Raw genomic sequence first — 17,647 nt, 5'->3', positions numbered from 1 at the left:
ACAAATGTATAAGCTTTAATAGTGCATCTATAAACAATTCATATTATATATTATATCACTCTTTGTTTGTTTTTTTTTTTATATTGCCACAATCAGTCCACAAAGTATTATGTTTTATATCACTGTGTCAAAAAAAAAAAATATATCATTTGATATATTTGAATTTCCTATAGCTTTGTTTCATTTAAACTTTGATATACCATGTTCCAATTGTACTTTACTTCCAGAAGAGTTTTGATCAAAAGTTGGTATTTCCCAAAATGTCTAACATAATATCCAACAAAATTAATTCATTTGGCTCTTCAGCAAGATATATGAATGTCTTAACAATACATTGAATCCATTTTCTACCCTATTGTCCACTTTTGCATATGCTCAGAATATTTTGTTATTTATCCATGGTTAGCTATGGACTAGTTATGGACCACTTAGACTCGCTCTTAGCTCTACTGACTGTTTTTGTGCATACACTGCCTGCTGTATTTTACGATAATTTTTATTAGTCTCCGTAGAATTGGTCTTTCCAAATATCCAAGGATATTTGGCTCCAGCAATTTTGTCATTCAGCCATTACAAGCTGTCTATCCTTCTTTTTTCTGCATCTACAATACAATAGCCATCAATCATGTCCCCCAGCTGTGTAGAAATTAACTATGCATGTGCATATTATAATATATGCATGTATTGTCTGCACACATATGCGTACCCTGACTTAAAAAGAAAATCTTAATTGTCCTTACCCCCTCCCAAAAAAAAAGGTGAGTTTAATTCCAAGTTGATTTTTTTTTTCCTTAGAATAAAATTTAAAAACTGAGTAAACCTTCTGCAAAGGAAATGTAAAACAGTAGAAGTTACACTGAGCGTGTTTTGTATCTTTAGAGTTAACAAAATTATTATTTTTTATATCCGTTGCATTACAATTATATTATTAGGCTGCTACTTTCCTCTAACATTAGCATTTAGAGAGGGTCAGAATACTGGGTTGACTCTGGCTAGCAGCTAAGCACTACAGAGCTGCTTGCTAACACTCTCTCATCCTCCAGCAGGTTCTCAGAGAGAACACAGAGATCAGAAGCAAGAAAACTCATGGGCCAATCTAATAACTGATTAAGAAGGGAAGGGAAGAAGAAAGAAAAAAAAAAAAAAAGATCAAATGATGCAAAGGCAATCACTCTGCATCTCCCAGAAGTAGACTGATGTACAGCCAATCCCCCTGTCCACCCCTCAAGAAAAATCTCCCCTCAGTTTTTATTGATGGGATTGACACTCTGCAGCATGGGACATGGACAAGCCTCCAGTCCAAGCTGTGTGCCCTCACAGCTTTTTGCCCACCCTTTGGCCTACTTGCTACAGGGAGGTGGGCAGAGTGGGAAAAAGAGAAAACCTTGGCATAGCAAGCACTGCTCAGCAATAGCTAAAACATTGGTGTATTATCAGCACTGTTTTAGTCACAAATTCAAACCAAAGCAACATACCAGCTGGTATGAAGACAATTAACTCTATCCCAGCCAGATCCAGGACAAGTCAGTGTAAAACATGAGTAGAAAGTATCGAAGGTCTAAATTCAGTGACTTGCTATTGTGTTTTACTGAACTGATGTCTCTTGCCTCTTTTTGGCATTACCATCAGCCTAAATCATGCATTGATTTTATTCATTTTCTCTACTTATTTAAGAGGGGACATGCACACTGGTCCAGTGCACCACCTTTTCTGGGAGACAAAAGACAGTGTTTGGGTTTCTATGCAAACATGTCTTCTCAAGGGCACAATACTATCAAAGGATACCTAACACCCCTGACTTGTGCTTTGTCAATGGACCTCTCTAATGTGAATTCTTTTACAAATCAAATAGCAGCATTCTGTGATCTTCCCAATACTCCAGCTGTTTGCTCCAGGGGGGGTTGAAAATTCATTTAACTACAGGTTTGACTGCCTTTGAATTTGCTTTCAAAGACAAAATTATACAGGTCAAGCTATTGCCCATGGAGTATTCTAGTTAACTTTGACAATGATGGATACCTTTCATGACCACTTCCCAGATTCCTTATGCGTACACTTCACAACTGTCCTTAATGATGAATGACAGTCATCTGCATTGAGTGACAATTTTCTACCATTCTCATCACCAAAGAAATGGCATTATCATCACATTTTCTTACTATAATTTATCAGACTATACATATATATATACATATAGAGCCTCTATACATATATATATATACATATAGAGCCTCTGATTACTAGATTTTTTTAATCAATGTAACAAATAATAATAATAATAAAAAACTAAACTATGTGTTTGAAACGTGGATGGTAAGAGATATCAAGTCGCTAAGTACAATATACTCAGTTTTTCATTACTTTAGGAACAGTAAAATCTTATTCTTAATAAAAATGCATTGTGGAGAAGACTGTTTTGATTTGAAATAGGTTTGGATATCCCAGCGGAGCCTTGAATAAATGCACAACCAATTGTTAATTATAAAATAAAGGGCTAGTTAAAGCTATATTTTAAACAGAAGTCTACTTCTGACCACTCACGGGTGTGGATATGTTATGTACTTAGTGAGGGTTTTTTTGCTATATAGTTATATCTTTACTGCTTTGATAGGGACTGAAATAGCCCAGCTAAAAGACCCTCTCAGAAAGTTATCCAAACAGATTTGCACTTTGTGAGAAAAGGACTCAACTTAGGCCACGCTTTTTGGCACTTATTATTCATTACTGGAAGATGCAATGGAATTTATTACAGAAAAAAATAATACAAGTTTGAGTCAAAATTATTATTCCCATTACTGTAACAATTAAGGTCATTCATAGACCAGGATTCATTGTGCCCGTGTTCTAGAAAAACAGAACTAAAAGCAGGACATATAGAATAAAATGTTGTACTTCTAACCCAAGTAGTCTATAATCTAAGTATGTCATCAAATACAAAGAGAGTATCATACTTAACTATAGAGGCATAAGAATGCAAAGAACAATGAGAAAATATCAGTCAGCTTGCACGAGCAACACTAGCAAAATTGAGGCTGGCATTTTGCAAGGCATCACATTATTGATTTCTTAGAAGAGTTTTTAAGGAGAACAAGCTTCCTAAGGTTTTCACAAATGTTAATGAGGAGCTCTTCCTGGGCTTGCAGGGCGGGAAAGTAAAAAGCATAAAAAAGTTTGTTGGTTTTTTTAAACAAATGAACAAGGGAACCTGAAATAACATTTCACTGGAGAGGACAAATCATCTAGCATAGGGGGCAACGGATCTTTTATTTCATTATTATTTTTTGAACATGGAGGGAAATTAATAATATCTTTTTAGTAAATCACAGGCTATATATCTATGGTATATTTCAGAAATATCTATCCATTATGAGTAAGAATTAAAGAGGGTAACTAGTTGCCAGGGACTAGTAGGAAGGAATATGTTAATGCTGATTCAGTAAGAGAAACTTTCTGTGCATGTATACACATTTTAGAAGGATGGGAAGACAACTGCAAAGTGACAAAGAGATGAATCAAAAAAGGTATATAAAAACCTACTACGCAAGGACGATCACTTAACATGTTCAAAAAAAATAATTACCAGGTGGTAGCAGACAGTATTCTACACATGCTTTCACATGACTCAACTTTGAGATCTTTGTGCAGGTTTATCTTTGGATTTGTAATCTTTATGAATCTGCTTGACTCAGAAGGTACCTGATTTCCTACTTACAGGCAGATTCAGCACCTTTTGCATTGTCCAGGTGTGCTGTCTGTGGAGCAAATGGTATCTTCTCTGAGTCCTGCAGTAGCTTCAGAAATACCTTTCATGGAATAGAAAATAAATAAATAAAATGAATTAATTAAAAATAAATAAATAAATAATATATTAGATTCCATTTTCTGTAAACTAGTTTTTTGTTAAACTACATGCTGAGTGATCCATGTAGTCAGACAGTAGTAGTGGCTGTTTTAGCCACTCTGCTGGAATATGACTATAAAATTATTCAAACTCTCCAGAAGAGGTATCCTGAGAATAAAGGGAAAGGAATAAATACCAACAGATGCAGAAGCACCTACGCAAAGCACTGTTGTCCCAATTACCATCTATCTGCAAAGACTTTTCAGCAGACTGGCAGGCCTTATTTGACATTTTATTCTCCTAAACTGTGGCATGTGCTCAGTTACTGCAGTTTTTACCAAGTGTATAATTACAGCTCCAAGCCTCTTCTGATACAGTAGCTAGAAATTTGTGGGCACAACTGCAACTGCTACTAGAATTCTAGTTGTACCAGCACAAATAGATTTAATGTACAAAATCCTGCTGAACTGAGAATCCATAGTGGTCTAAGAACTATCCATAGATTTCTAGAAGCAGTCAGGCAATCTTACCATCTCCATTGCCACACAACAACTCATAAAGGTTCTCTAACACTGAATATGAAAAGTAGGTAAATTAATCCATTTTAATAGAAAAACCATTAGCATGTATATTCCAAGATGGAAGACCTGTTGATCTGTTGATGTAATGAAGATCCTGTTACCTAAAATCCCTGTGGGAAACACTGGAAATATTTATTCTTTTTAATAAAAATAATAATCTAAAAATCTGCACTAGATTAAAGTAATAAGGGTTGAATCTTCCTAAGTGTGGGGTAGATACACATCAGAAAGAAGCTAATGATAATATTAAAATAAACAGATCACACCAACTTTACAATAATGAGATCTATTTACATGGTATACAGTCTTTGCTTAATAGATTTGTGTTACACCCACTACTGCGTGATTAATTCTGTTTCGCAGTTCTAATCACAAAGTCCTTTGAATTTCGTATAAATGAATTTCATTTCTCAGTCTCTCAGCCTCGACAAAGCCTGGAGTCGTTTTCATAGTGACTTAGCCATTAATACCCACCCCACTTCTTGTAAGCTGAAATGAAAAATAAAATTAAAAATTTCTTAACTTCACCTGAATTGCAATTTAAACAGTGACCTGGGAACTTCAGATTAATAAATAAATAAATAAATAAATAAATGAAAGAAAATACAGCTACTGCGATCATCTCTAATTGAACAGCAAAATTGCAGCCAAGTTTTATTTTCTCTTGATGAAAGCCTTGTCTTCTGTGTTTGAGTTGAGCTGCAGAACTCTGATTATAACTACACTAAAACTTTTCTAAAACATTAAAGAATCATTTACTTATTTCCACAAAAGAACCTGATACCAGCTAGAACAGTAAATAAATAAATAAATAAATAAATAAATAAATAAATCCTTGTTTCTAAGGAGCTCATACTATAGACAATAAAACAAGGTAAATTTGAAGTACTTTATTGTTGTGGAAAGATATTTCTTGATTTGCTAAGGTCTGAATGCTACATAAACCTTATTTTGCTTAGTCTATATAATTGCCTTTTAATAGCAATTATTGATTGCATTTGTTACCTGCCAACTTTCAGGAAATGCTTTTGGCCATTAGAAACTGTAAGGCTAGAAGAAATTAAATTCCTACTGACATGGATCTATTAAACCCTGGAGGGATATCCTGACAGCCCAAAGCCATGTTCTAATTTGTTGCTTTGGGCCTGCTTGCCAATGGCTCCTCTGCACACCAATTCTGTCAAGTGAACCAAGGCAAACTGAACAGGCTAAAACCACAAAGGAAATGCTCCTGCTAATGCTAGGATAATGTGTACGCTACAGGTTGTTTCCTGCACATACTCAGTTCAGCATCAAAAATCCTTCTGGGATTACAGACATATCTTTTCTTCTTTAATCACGTTACATAAGTTGAAGAGAAGACATAATGAAACCTTAAAAAAAAAAAAAAAAAAAAAAAAACTTTTGCTAATACATACTTCTATCCACTGATATTTTAGCAACACTTCTGGAACCTCTTATCCTACAAATCCTGTGTGTATTCTAGCTATTTTAGGGTGGGAAAGTGTTAATTGATTGCTGTCAATTTATTTGCAAAAAGCACCTGCAAAAACAGTAGTCAAAATTGTGAAGGGTAACAGATGAAGTAACATAGAAGACACATGAAAGTCCCTGAAATGTAAGCAACACATGGAATGAAGCAGTGTTTAACATTTTTGCAGGTGCTTATATAGATCTTTGCACTAAGGCATGCAGACTCCTACGAACACATCTATGAGCAGACAACAGTACTACATGTACATTGTTTTATACTTGAACCATGAGTAACAACCAAACACCCAAATCTGGAGGGGGAAAAAAATCATCTTTCATTTAAGGAATGTTTACATATCATAAAATTCATCATGCCTGAATTTTGTTCAGTAATTGAGCAGTACCAGGGCAAGTATTGCCAGCAAGTCTCTAAGCTTTAGGCCTACATCTGTAATCCATATTTTACCTTAAATAAATTCCCTTTGTAGGAGCCAGTTTTCCTCTTAATATGTTTTCTATACACTTTTTATTTTTTTAATTATCTTCCATGCAGACCTTGCCTTACATAGCCTTCTGCAGCTACAGCAGTGCTTCCTTAATTGAACTGATGCAGAAGCAGTCTTACAGCTATTCACTATGGATGACCATTGACCTCAGTCAATGGTTGATTGTTGACCTCAGTCATCTGCTAAACAGGAACACTTCTGTCTGTGTACACAGACACTTGACACAGTCCAAGCAACAGAAAGCCTGTACTTTCCATTAAAGGGCTTGAAATAGGAGAGTGGCACGGCTCACTGCCAGCCACCGCCCCTGTGAACAGGCTGCATGCCTGATGCTGAAGGACCACCTCAGCTATTTTGGGGGATGGGGGCATTGCTGGCTGTTGATAAGGACCACCCTACTTGCAAGCAGCAGTACGACCCAGGCTGCTGCTTTCAAACCACCAGGTTGTGAGCAGGTATAGAAAGTGCATTCCCCCTAGGAAAAAGGTCTGGACAGGTGGCAATACTTCAGCGAATCAGATTGATATATTTGTGCCATCATTAGATATTGTTACAGGCCTCTCAACAAAACTGAATCTCATTAGAAGATATGTAGTGTTTCAAGACCAAAATGTTTCAAGGACTTGGCCTTTCTTGGGAAAGTTTTGGGGCAAATTGACTGTTTGAAGGAAGTTAATTCAAAGAAATACTCCAGTAATAGGTATTTCAACACATCTGATTTTGTGAAGATGCTTCAGTGCTTTAGTTCTCCCAGTGCTAAGCAAGAAAGCAGCAAATTTTGAAGTCTCCAGAACTGCCAGAAAGTGAAATACCATCCTCAGAAGAGCTCTCATTATACACTCAGTATAATTAACCACCCTCCCATTCTCCTCTTTGTTCTGCTATCTTTGGATTACAAGCTTTATAAAATATAAAAACATAAAGAGTTTGGCAGAAAAAAATAAAATGTAAAATGAAGCAAGTATAATATTAGTTAGATTCAAAGATGCTGGGAACTTATTTTGTTAGAACTTCAAAATTTCTTTGAAGCATGAATGGCAGCCTGGCTTCCCTTGAAATCTAAGATTTTAGGCAGTAGAAGTATTCCTCAGACTGAAAAAGAATAACGGTGAGTGTATGAGAGAATGAAAAGAGAGGATAAAATAAAAATTAGAACACATTTCTTCCTTTAAAGTCAGAGTTCTTTGTTTCCAGATCGAATTGTTTGAATAGACTAAATAGTACTATTATGTGCTATCCATTTAGTTGCCAATGCAAAGAGGCTTTTGATAAGAAAATGGAGAATGGAGGTTGTAACAACTAATGATGAGATGCAGAGATGACAGAAATCACCCCAAATTAATGCATTAAGTCTTCAAGCCGAAGAATGATACATCAATATCTAATACCATCTTTAAAGCTTTTTTTTTTTTTTTTTAAACCTCCCCTGCAGAAAACAAGTGAAAGCAAGCTCTCAGTTGAATAACAGATGCAGCACACTGAGGAAGCCTCCATTTTTCCTGTGACAACTTCACATTTACTTTACAGATACAAATTCTGGAGAATCTTATGATAGCCCATAGGAATATAATCAAAAAAAGGTTCTCAACACATACATTACCTTCAAATCTATAAAGGTTGCTAGTGAATATTATTCTTACTTATAGCATGTTAATCACCATATATGATTTGAAAGAAAATAACAGGGTCTTGCAAGGCAAGCTGTCTGAAGAGAGCTTTTGACTTGCCTCATTTAATTGTAGAGAAGGGACATCATTCACTTTATAAGAGTGTGTAATATTTAATAAACTTGTATAATATTTCTGTTTTTTCCCCCCTCCCATAGCCATAGCAAACGCTTGCCACAGTAGCTTACATGCTGTGGTCATGTATGACAGAATTGCCAATGAGACACCTTTTTTTTTTTTCCTTATTAATAACTCAGTTGTATAGAGAGAGCTTAACTTCAAAAAAAAATCACATATGTGCTGGTAAAGCATTATTTGGTCTGCAGTTTAAAAACAAATCTGGAAAAATAGGTCCTTTATGTTTGTACAGACTCCTGATAACATATGTAGTGTATCAACATAGTCCTAAAAACATCTCCCAGTGGACTGGTTCAGGGTACAGTAGCTCCACTTGGTGGTGAATTTGTTCGATGAATTTCTTGAACAATTGATATTTAAGTTTGCTTACATTATTGGGATTCTATTTAAGTCTATCCCTATAGATTATGTAAGACTAGTAATTCTAAACTTGCAACAACACAGAACTGCTGATACTTCCAAATACGTGACCCTATTAATTCCCATATGTATAGCACACACAGCAAAAATACAATGCATAATTAATATCTGACAGGCCTTCAAGAGCCTCATCTTCATAAAACTGAGAAAGAAAATCATTTTCTCTGGGGGAACTCTGTTGTTCCAGTTGATCTGTTTAGTGTGTATGTGTATACATGTAAAGTATGTATACATACATACTTTAAAGTATATAATACATACTTTATACATGCATAAAGTATGTATAAAGTGTGTATACGTATCTACACAGATACGTATACACACTATATACACTAGTACATATACATATATATTATAATAAATATATATATGTTAGTATGTATATATAATTAAGTAGGCACATCTCTCTCTCCATATGAACACAAAACATATTCTTTTTAGAGATTTCTAGCACAGTTTTGCAAAGTCCTAAGCTTTATAATTCAGACAAATTTTGAGTAAATTATTTTTTTCCTCTCCCAAGAGCTAATTGCATTGAACCTCCAAACTTGCAAGTTCACAGTTCATTCCACTGCTAAACATTGAGGACAACATTGTCTCTGATTAGGTCAATGACACATCAAATTTTCCATTCTTAAATGCAGAAACAAACTTTTAAGAGTGACACAGATCCTTGGGGGTCACATCAGAGTCTTAGAATAAGTCATTGTAGAGGAGTGACTTAACAGCAGTAAGTTAACAGCATAAATATTAAGTATTTGATATTTGTTTCATGTGTTTTTTGTTGTGTGTGTTGTTTGTTTGTTTTTTTGGGGGGAAGTGTTTTTGTTTTGGTTTGTATTAACATGTTTCTCACAAGAAACTTGTGAAATTTGAAAGGTACAATAAAGACTAGCTGGAAGCAAATACGAGATTCTCTTACAAGAAAATGTCATTAAACAGAAAAACTGCAAATACCTCTTCCAAAGTTGTGTCAGAAATACCATAGCCAGTCACATGTAGATGATGAAGGCTTTGATCTAAAGCCTGAAAAAGACCTTTAAAAGAGGTCTTATCTGTCCTTTCTGGAATCACATAGGTCAGCTCAGTCCCACTGTTCTCTTTCAAGAAGGCTTCTGGGATGTGGGTCTGTACCAAAGATGTGACCCGAACAATGTGCGTAGGATCCTGGATTTCAGACACAGAAGGCTGAAGAAAAAAGGTGGGGAGGGGAGGGGGAGTTAGCAGAAGTGGACTTGAATTCATACAGGAAATTCCCCACTGATGAAACTACATCTAACCTGGGACACAGAGACTAGTTCCCAGGAATAAGAACAGTACAATTTTAGCTAAATCCTTAAATTCATTTTCGGAGATGTCCCCTTAAATGCATCATTTTCAGAGATGTACTTTTTTTTAAAAAAAAAAAAAAAAGTAAAATAATAACAATAAACAACAAGAAAGCTGATAAAAACGTGTTTTGCTGGCTCTGTAATAATCTCTATCACATACTACTTCCAGGCAGGGAAGAGTATGTACAGAATTCCCTTGGAATATAACCAGCTATTTAGCAGGCTCTATTAAATTCTGCACATTACATTTTTAGTATACCTTTTTTATGAGCGTTAGACTGTGTCCCTGGCCATATGTTTCTCTTAGATAAGAGGGAGAACCGCAGCACCTCAGCTGGCCCTGCTGCAGGATGGCAATGCGATCGCTGAGCACCTCCGCCTCATCAAGATGGTGAGTGGTAAAGATCAGTGTGCAACCTGAATCAAAAAGATTTGTACATATCCACAAAACCTGGCCTCCACAGAAATAAATCTGGCTTTCAGGAAGGTCCTTTAACCTTAATGGAATGTGTTTCAGGTCCCTTCAAAACATAACTGCATGACACAAACAAAACCTTTATTCAAGATTTAGACACACCGTGTTAAATTCAGGTCTAAACATGCTTTGCCTGGTATTACATGTAACGGTTTAATATTTCCTACTTTAAGTTCAAGATATTTTAAGAGCTTAAGAGATTCCTTAAAATCACATAACTGCAGAATCTGTTTCAATGGATCATTCACTGTGGTTTATTACAGCTAATTGACTGCTCACTTGCTGAAGACTTTGTTTCACACAATCCATTCTTAATCTCATGGCACTTACAAAATTAATGAATCAGACTGACTGATGAGTATATCTTCATTAGAAAACATATGCATCTATATATAGATATGTGCAAAATGGGAAATGAAAGACAGAAAAGAACTTTAAGAAACAAACAAAAAAGTTAAGAAACTACAGAAAAGGTCTAAAAACTAAGCTGAACTTTCTGTTAGATTAGGTATCTTTCTGTGAGATAACAAATCCTGTAATCTCGCTTGGCTGCTTTAAAGTTTCCTGAGTTGATTACGTTACCTCTGAAATTAACATATTTACTTACAAAAAAGTGATACTAATATTCAGACTATCCCCATAAATTTTATTGAAACAGAATTCCAGAAAGGAAAACAAGAAAAAAAAAATGGTGTGTAAAACTTTGTACCTGCTTTGTACTTCAGAAGAACATCCCAGATACTACGTCGGGAACATGGATCTACTCCACTAGTGGGCTCATCTAGAATAACGGTCTTTGAGTTTCCAATGAAGGAGATGGCAATTGACAGCCTTCTTTTCATTCCCCCAGAAAGGGCTCCAACATGTTTGTCCTGATGCTCCAATAAATCCACATCTTCCAGAGCTCTGAAATAAGAGTAGAGAAGCTTGAGCAATTTTGTAAAAGCTTTCCAGTTACATCATGTCCACCCAGAGCAGAATTACCAAAAAAATTGTAAATGAAAGATAACACAACACTACTGTGACTGATTATAGAGTTTGGTGACAAAAATAATAGGAAAAAAAAAAAAGTGAGCTCTAATTTCTACCTACAAAGCCCATCACCATCCAAAATATAATTTCTGGAATAGTATTATGCAGGATAAGAACAGAGGATAATTTTGAAATTAAGTCAAACAGAATAAATACTAGCTTGTCCACTGACTACAGCAAACTCTAGATTATAGCTTCTTAAACCATGGGTAAAGATGGTTATTTTCACAACTCAAACAGTGCTTCAGTTTTTGCAACTACATAAACAGCTTAAAAAACGCCTGTAGACATTTGAACACTGGAAGTAAATAATAGGGTATTTTTTGTTTGGTTGGTTTTTGTTTTGTTTTGTTTGTTTTGTTTTTTGTAACACTGCTTTTTTCTTCTCTCTCTTATTTTATTTTATTTTATTTTTTTTTTAAGGCATGTTCCTGTGAAGTAAACAGATTAACAGCCCCCAGATAAGATAACACTACCTCATGTAACTCAATCCAATCTGCCTGGAGGTTCCATGTACTGCCTGTTCAGCCTTGGCCCTTCACTGATCTCACAGCTGAGCAGGGTGTGGACACATATCCACTAAAGACAGCACTGAAAGACCACCAATTCATTTTTCATCACACTGACTATCCAGTTATTGACCAAAAAGCTGTCAGTTGCTATCAACATGGAAAGCAAAATATAAAAGGATCAACAGTTCTAAAGTAATCTCCTGAATAATCTGAGTGAACATGCAACTTAAACCATGCTGAGCAAGTTTTTCATTTTTAAGGAAACAGATCTGTATAGTTGTTTTACAAATATATAATGCATGAAAATGACTCTTAATCTCTTTAAAAGCAATCTTTTTTCTTAATAAAAGCATTTTTTTCACTGTTTTGTTATTTTCCTATTTTTAATGAAGTATTTTAAGGTATTCATTGTCTTAATAAAATACAATAAAATTTTCTTAGTGGCAAGGCCTGCAGAGTCCAGAGTATCCTTATGTGCCATTACTAAAACAGACTGCTACTGAAATTACAGCTGAGCAGTCTAAGTACAATAAAATACAGAATATTACTTTGCATAAATTGTAACCAGACTCTGTTTCATTTTCCCTTGTTGTTCTAGGGAGTTGTTTTTAGAGAGACTGTAGTGTCCCATGCCAGAGATTTTTCATATCAAAATTTCCAAGCAACAGGTTTTTATAACAGCTACTAAAAAGGAAGGCCGCTTTGCTTCAAATGAGACTACGAAAGCCTAGTTGGACATTACAGGGAAGTCCCATCAACTTGATATCTCCATTGACATGTGGAAGCACTCAGCCCTCCACACAGTCTAGCCTGCCTCAGAAGGTAAACAGAAAGCATTTCCACTGGCACAGTATTAGAAAGGTATACATTTTGTTACTAAATTTCAGAAAATGCATTTTGCTATTGGTGAACAAGATTTCACCTTGTAGAGTTTACTAATAGTTTAATATACATGATGCAAAGACAAGATCTAGTCCTATAACAAATTAGCAGCAGCCTAAAGACACTACCGAACATACTCAGCCTGACAAGTGGCAAATTCTGTGAGGTCATGTCAAAGCTCTGTCTTGTTTATCCTATTGTATTGTTTGTTTTTAAACTCTTTCACTTAAAAATAAATAAATAAATAAATTTGAGAAAGGAAAGACAAATATCTGTTAAAAAGATTGTAACAAACACTGCCTTCAGCTGCCCTTTCAGGTCTTCTAATCTTCCCTTTACTGCGGGTGAGAGAATACAAGATAATAAAGTCAGTGTTGACTTATCTGAAAACTCAGGATGAAAACAGTTTAGTTTCCATCTGCCTATCCAGCAACAGCAAGTACCTCCAGGAGGGAGGTAAGGCAGACAGCATGAGGCAGGAACCACTACAGCTGTAACTATCCTCACTCCAGTCAAAACATGATTACCTGATGGTTCTGTGTACCAGGTTTCTAACATCAACAGTTTCACTAAAAATATATGAACGTAAAGGTTAGAAACTAGGAAATCCGTTTTCAAGGTATGATTTCAGGACACAGAGTGTGACAAAAACTCACAGAAATCAATCCTGCAGTTTCTAGTCACTTCTATTTGCAATTTTGCTTTAGCCCTTTTGCTCAAGTGGTTTTCAATAGACACTACTGATTTATTTGACAGATTTAAACACACAAAAGGAAAACTCTTACCCACTGACTTGCTGGTTCAACTGTTTGTTTGTCCAGCCAGGTGCCTTCACTGATCCGTAAAGCAGTAGATGTTCTCGCACTGTTAGTATGTTGAACAGGACATCATACTGTGGGCAAACACCCAGTTCTGTCCTGATTGTAGCCAGATCAGTCCGTATGTCCTTTCCATTGATAATAATGGTGCCAGAGCTAGGTGGATACAGACCAGTCAACAGTGATCTGTAATAAGGAGAGAAAAAAAAAAAAAAAAAGGCAAAATGATGTAATGACACTATTACACTTGGATTTCCTAAGGCATGTCCTAGCATCATTGCAGCAACACCAATGCAACTGAACATTAATTATAGGAATACTGCTGATGTGTTTGTTGTTGTTGTTATTTTAAATCAGCAACTCAACAGTCCTTAATTTCCTCTACTTCCAGAAAAAAAAAGCCATTTTTCCCAGCCAGATATAACAGTCCATTATTTCCTTTTCCACTTTTGCATTCCAGCTGATGAGTTATTCCTAGTGGGGCCCATCCTGCATCACTGATTTCAGTAAAGTTGATCAAAAGTAACATAAAAGTAGAAATATATGGACTTCTTAATAGAGACATTTTTAAATGCCATTTTTATTTTATTTCAGTCTCTGGCCATCTGTTAGAAAGCCCCTTGCAACACCTAGGAAAAAGGCACAAAAACCCTTAAGTTTCCCACACTATGTGATAGGAGTGCACATAGGATGCCAGAAAAGAGCACTTTCATGAGATGTGTTCATTTCCACAGCCAAACATACTCAGCTGCTATTGAAGCTGCTTCTGAACAACTACATCATCATATTTGTGGCACAGATGACCCAATTTGCTATTCATTGCATTGCTTTTGTCATAGATATATAGCTAGAGCTTCCACATTTCATGTGCTCTGGGATAATATTTATTAAAAACAAAACAAAACAAAACCAGAAACAACAACAACAACAAAAGAGGAAAGAGTTCAGAGGCATTCTGAAGTAAGAAAGCATATCATAGGCCAGAGGGGATGATAATACCATTAACTGGCAGACTTACATAACTGTTGTTTTGCCAGCTCCATTAGGTCCCAAGAGCGCTGTTATTTGACCTCTATAGAAAGTGAGGCTGAGATCTTTAACAGCAGCCTTCTGGCCATCCACATGCTCCTTGGTGAGAGACAACAGCACAACACCAATGGTAGCTCCTTCTGTGCAAGCGCCTTTCCAGCCTGGAGGTACTGAGTCTGTAAGAGTAAAAGCAGCAGATCAAGAGATTGCTGAATTGAAACATATATATAAGGGGAAAAGCAAGTTAACTTAAACCCTGCTGCCATTTACCAGAAACAGGAACAGATGTTCAGATGCTTTGAACTCACATAAACTCCACTGAAATCAGAGATACTGTGCCAGTTAATATTTTCTAAGAATTTGGCCAATTTGCAGTTTTAAAAAGCAACCTAACACAACTATGCCAAGTTGTATACATGTCCACACATGTCTATAGAGTCATTAAAAAGACGTGTATTTCCAGTAGAAAAAATAATATAATAATAATAAAAACACTAATAACCATCTTGCATAAATCATTGTTTTATGTCAATAAATATGTGAAAACTGTGTCAACTACTATATACATATATAGAGAGAGACAACCATTTCATATAACATTAACATAATATTAACAGGTATAGCTAGTCAATCCTCTGAATTCCCTCAGTCAATAAAGCAAAGCAGATCTCTTCATGAAATGATTCAGAGCAGCAGTCCGGTTTGAACATAATTCAAGGTCTTCCATTTAAGTTGATACCCAGCATTTTTCTACCCATGAAGTAACCAGGCTCAGCAAACTGACCACGTGACCCAGATCAAGATGTCTTCTTATGTCAGGAGAAAGGTTGGCACAGGTATCTCTGCTTTCCAAACATAAGCATAGTCAGTCACCATCCCCCTGCACACATGATTAACATGTAATATTTTACTGACTCACTACAATTGAATCTGGCAGTGAGATTATTTTTTTTTTTAATACAGTTAAGTGGAATGTTACTCCAAAAAAAATTAACTTAATATGGATGACAATTACGAGAGGGGAGAATTATATATAACACACATATATATATATCTAAACAGAGATTATGAATTCAAGGATTGGTTTAGGCTGTGAATTAAAAACATTTTTACTCATTCCACAACCATTTCTAGGTTTAGAGAGAACTTTTGCCAGAAGTGTAAGGCATTACTACCTACTGTGACATTTCTCATGTTCTTCTACTCATGAAACTCACTTCCAGTTAGCTTCTCTTTCAGTCAGGATATTAAACCGATCAAAACACATCATTCTTGCCCTTTCCATTGCTTCCTACATTTTTGATCACATCTTGGAACTCAACAGATAAGTACAGGGCCAGCCTCAGACAATGCATCTCAAGCAAGCTTCAGATGGAGAGCTCCAAATTATTTGCAAACAGTAGATGACTTATCCTGAGAGAAGCAGTTCCAGCATTGAGGTCTCTGTCAGCCCATCTCTGACTGTATTTCCAGTTTGTAAGATATCTAATCTCTGATTTTCAAAGTCATTTTCACTCCTACTGAACTGTCTCTTAGCTGTGCTCTTTGAATCATATGCAGGGGGCTTGCACAGGAGCAAGTCACTTTGCTGTTTGAAGCTATTTGTCCTTGAATCCATTTATCCCATTACCAGTACAATAAATCTCAATCCTCATGAAATGGGGAACATTCCTTTGCATGCATGGCAGTGTTGGAGTCTGCATACAGGCAATTTAGGTTACAAGCAAGTGATGTGTATCAGTAAGTGGAGAAGTGAGAATAACATATCCACAAAGTTGTATGACACTTTGGTGGCTTGAGCCAAAAACCATGCTAGTAACTTCTCAGACAGAGGAGTTTTTCCCTGTTTCTACAGTGGGTGTGGAGTACACAATGGGAAACACTCTAAGTCTTCATTTTAAGTAAGGATCAAAGACTATCTTCTCAATAAAATTGAATTGTTCCAAATTGTAGATACTCTGGCACGATTTATATGGATAGTTTATCCAAAAATGTTTGAAAGAACCTCAAGACTTTATGAAATTATCACTACTCTGAGAGGCATCAACACATAAAACTGCTGAGTCATTCAGTTTCTTCACCTATGCTACAGAAAACTGGATCTTTTACAAGCCACAGTAACTTCTAAAATACAGCCCACAGTGACTCATCATGTTGTTCTAAAGCCCCAAGAGGGTATACATGTAGAAGAGGGTGACTTACTTCTTCACTCACAAACTGTAAATGAAAAGTGAGAAAGTCCTTAAGGAGACCCCAGGGGGGTAGGGGGAGGGGAGGTTGTAATTAAATTAAATTAAATACTTAATTTTAAACAACTAAATAGAGACATAGTAGAGCAGTGAACATAACAGGCAGATAAAGGCAGATAAAAATGTTGTTACTGTAATAGTCACTTTTTAAACAGAAGGCTAAGAAATGGAGACAGAAAAAGCAGTGATAACAGAAGAGGAAAATAAGAAATAGAAAGGAAATGGAACAAAATTATATCGTCCATGTAAAGAAGCAGATAGAAAGACCAGAAGAGGAGGAAGAAAATTGAGCTGCCGCAAAAAAAGGAAAAAAAAAAAATTATAAAGCACAAGGCTTTTCAGATCCAGTAACAGTATGAAAAGGTGTAAAGAACTTCAGGAGAGCCTAACAAGGCAAAGTAACAATACAGGTACAGGATGAACTCAAGAGTTACTTATTTTACATATTCTTGAAGAGTTTTCATAACTCTTCATAGACAATAGTTTTAGTTGAACCATTCAAGCATTACAAGTGACAGCACAATTAAAAGTTAGTATATATTGTTGATAGTATACACTAAGCAATGGAAAAGAGAAAGAAACAAGATGTAAAAACATATAATATAGGACCAACCAATGATAGAATCATGTTGATCAAAATTAACACTATTTAGAAAAAAAGAAAATATATATATATATGTATATATATATTAA

At 35.6% G+C, this 17,647-nt stretch overlaps 1 protein-coding gene across 1 annotated transcript in view; it reads right to left on the bottom strand.

Annotated features, from left to right (window-relative positions):
* The window catches only part of ABCA13 (ATP binding cassette subfamily A member 13), a 196,835-nt gene that overhangs the window by 96,678 nt on the left and 82,510 nt on the right, over positions 1–17,647 (bottom strand). The window contains 6 exon segments of the mRNA XM_032181104.1: positions 3,713–3,803; positions 9,584–9,814; positions 10,217–10,374; positions 11,142–11,338; positions 13,644–13,862; positions 14,695–14,881. Of these exon segments, the coding sequence (XP_032036995.1) occupies positions 3,713–3,803; positions 9,584–9,814; positions 10,217–10,374; positions 11,142–11,338; positions 13,644–13,862; positions 14,695–14,881 (1,083 nt within the window).

Source organism: Aythya fuligula, chromosome 2 (assembly GCF_009819795.1).
Source record: "Aythya fuligula isolate bAytFul2 chromosome 2, bAytFul2.pri, whole genome shotgun sequence".
In the NCBI taxonomy this organism is placed as follows: domain Eukaryota; kingdom Metazoa; phylum Chordata; class Aves; order Anseriformes; family Anatidae; genus Aythya; species Aythya fuligula.
Note: the sequence above shows the minus strand (reverse complement) of the source record. Positions and strands in the feature narration are given on the sequence as shown.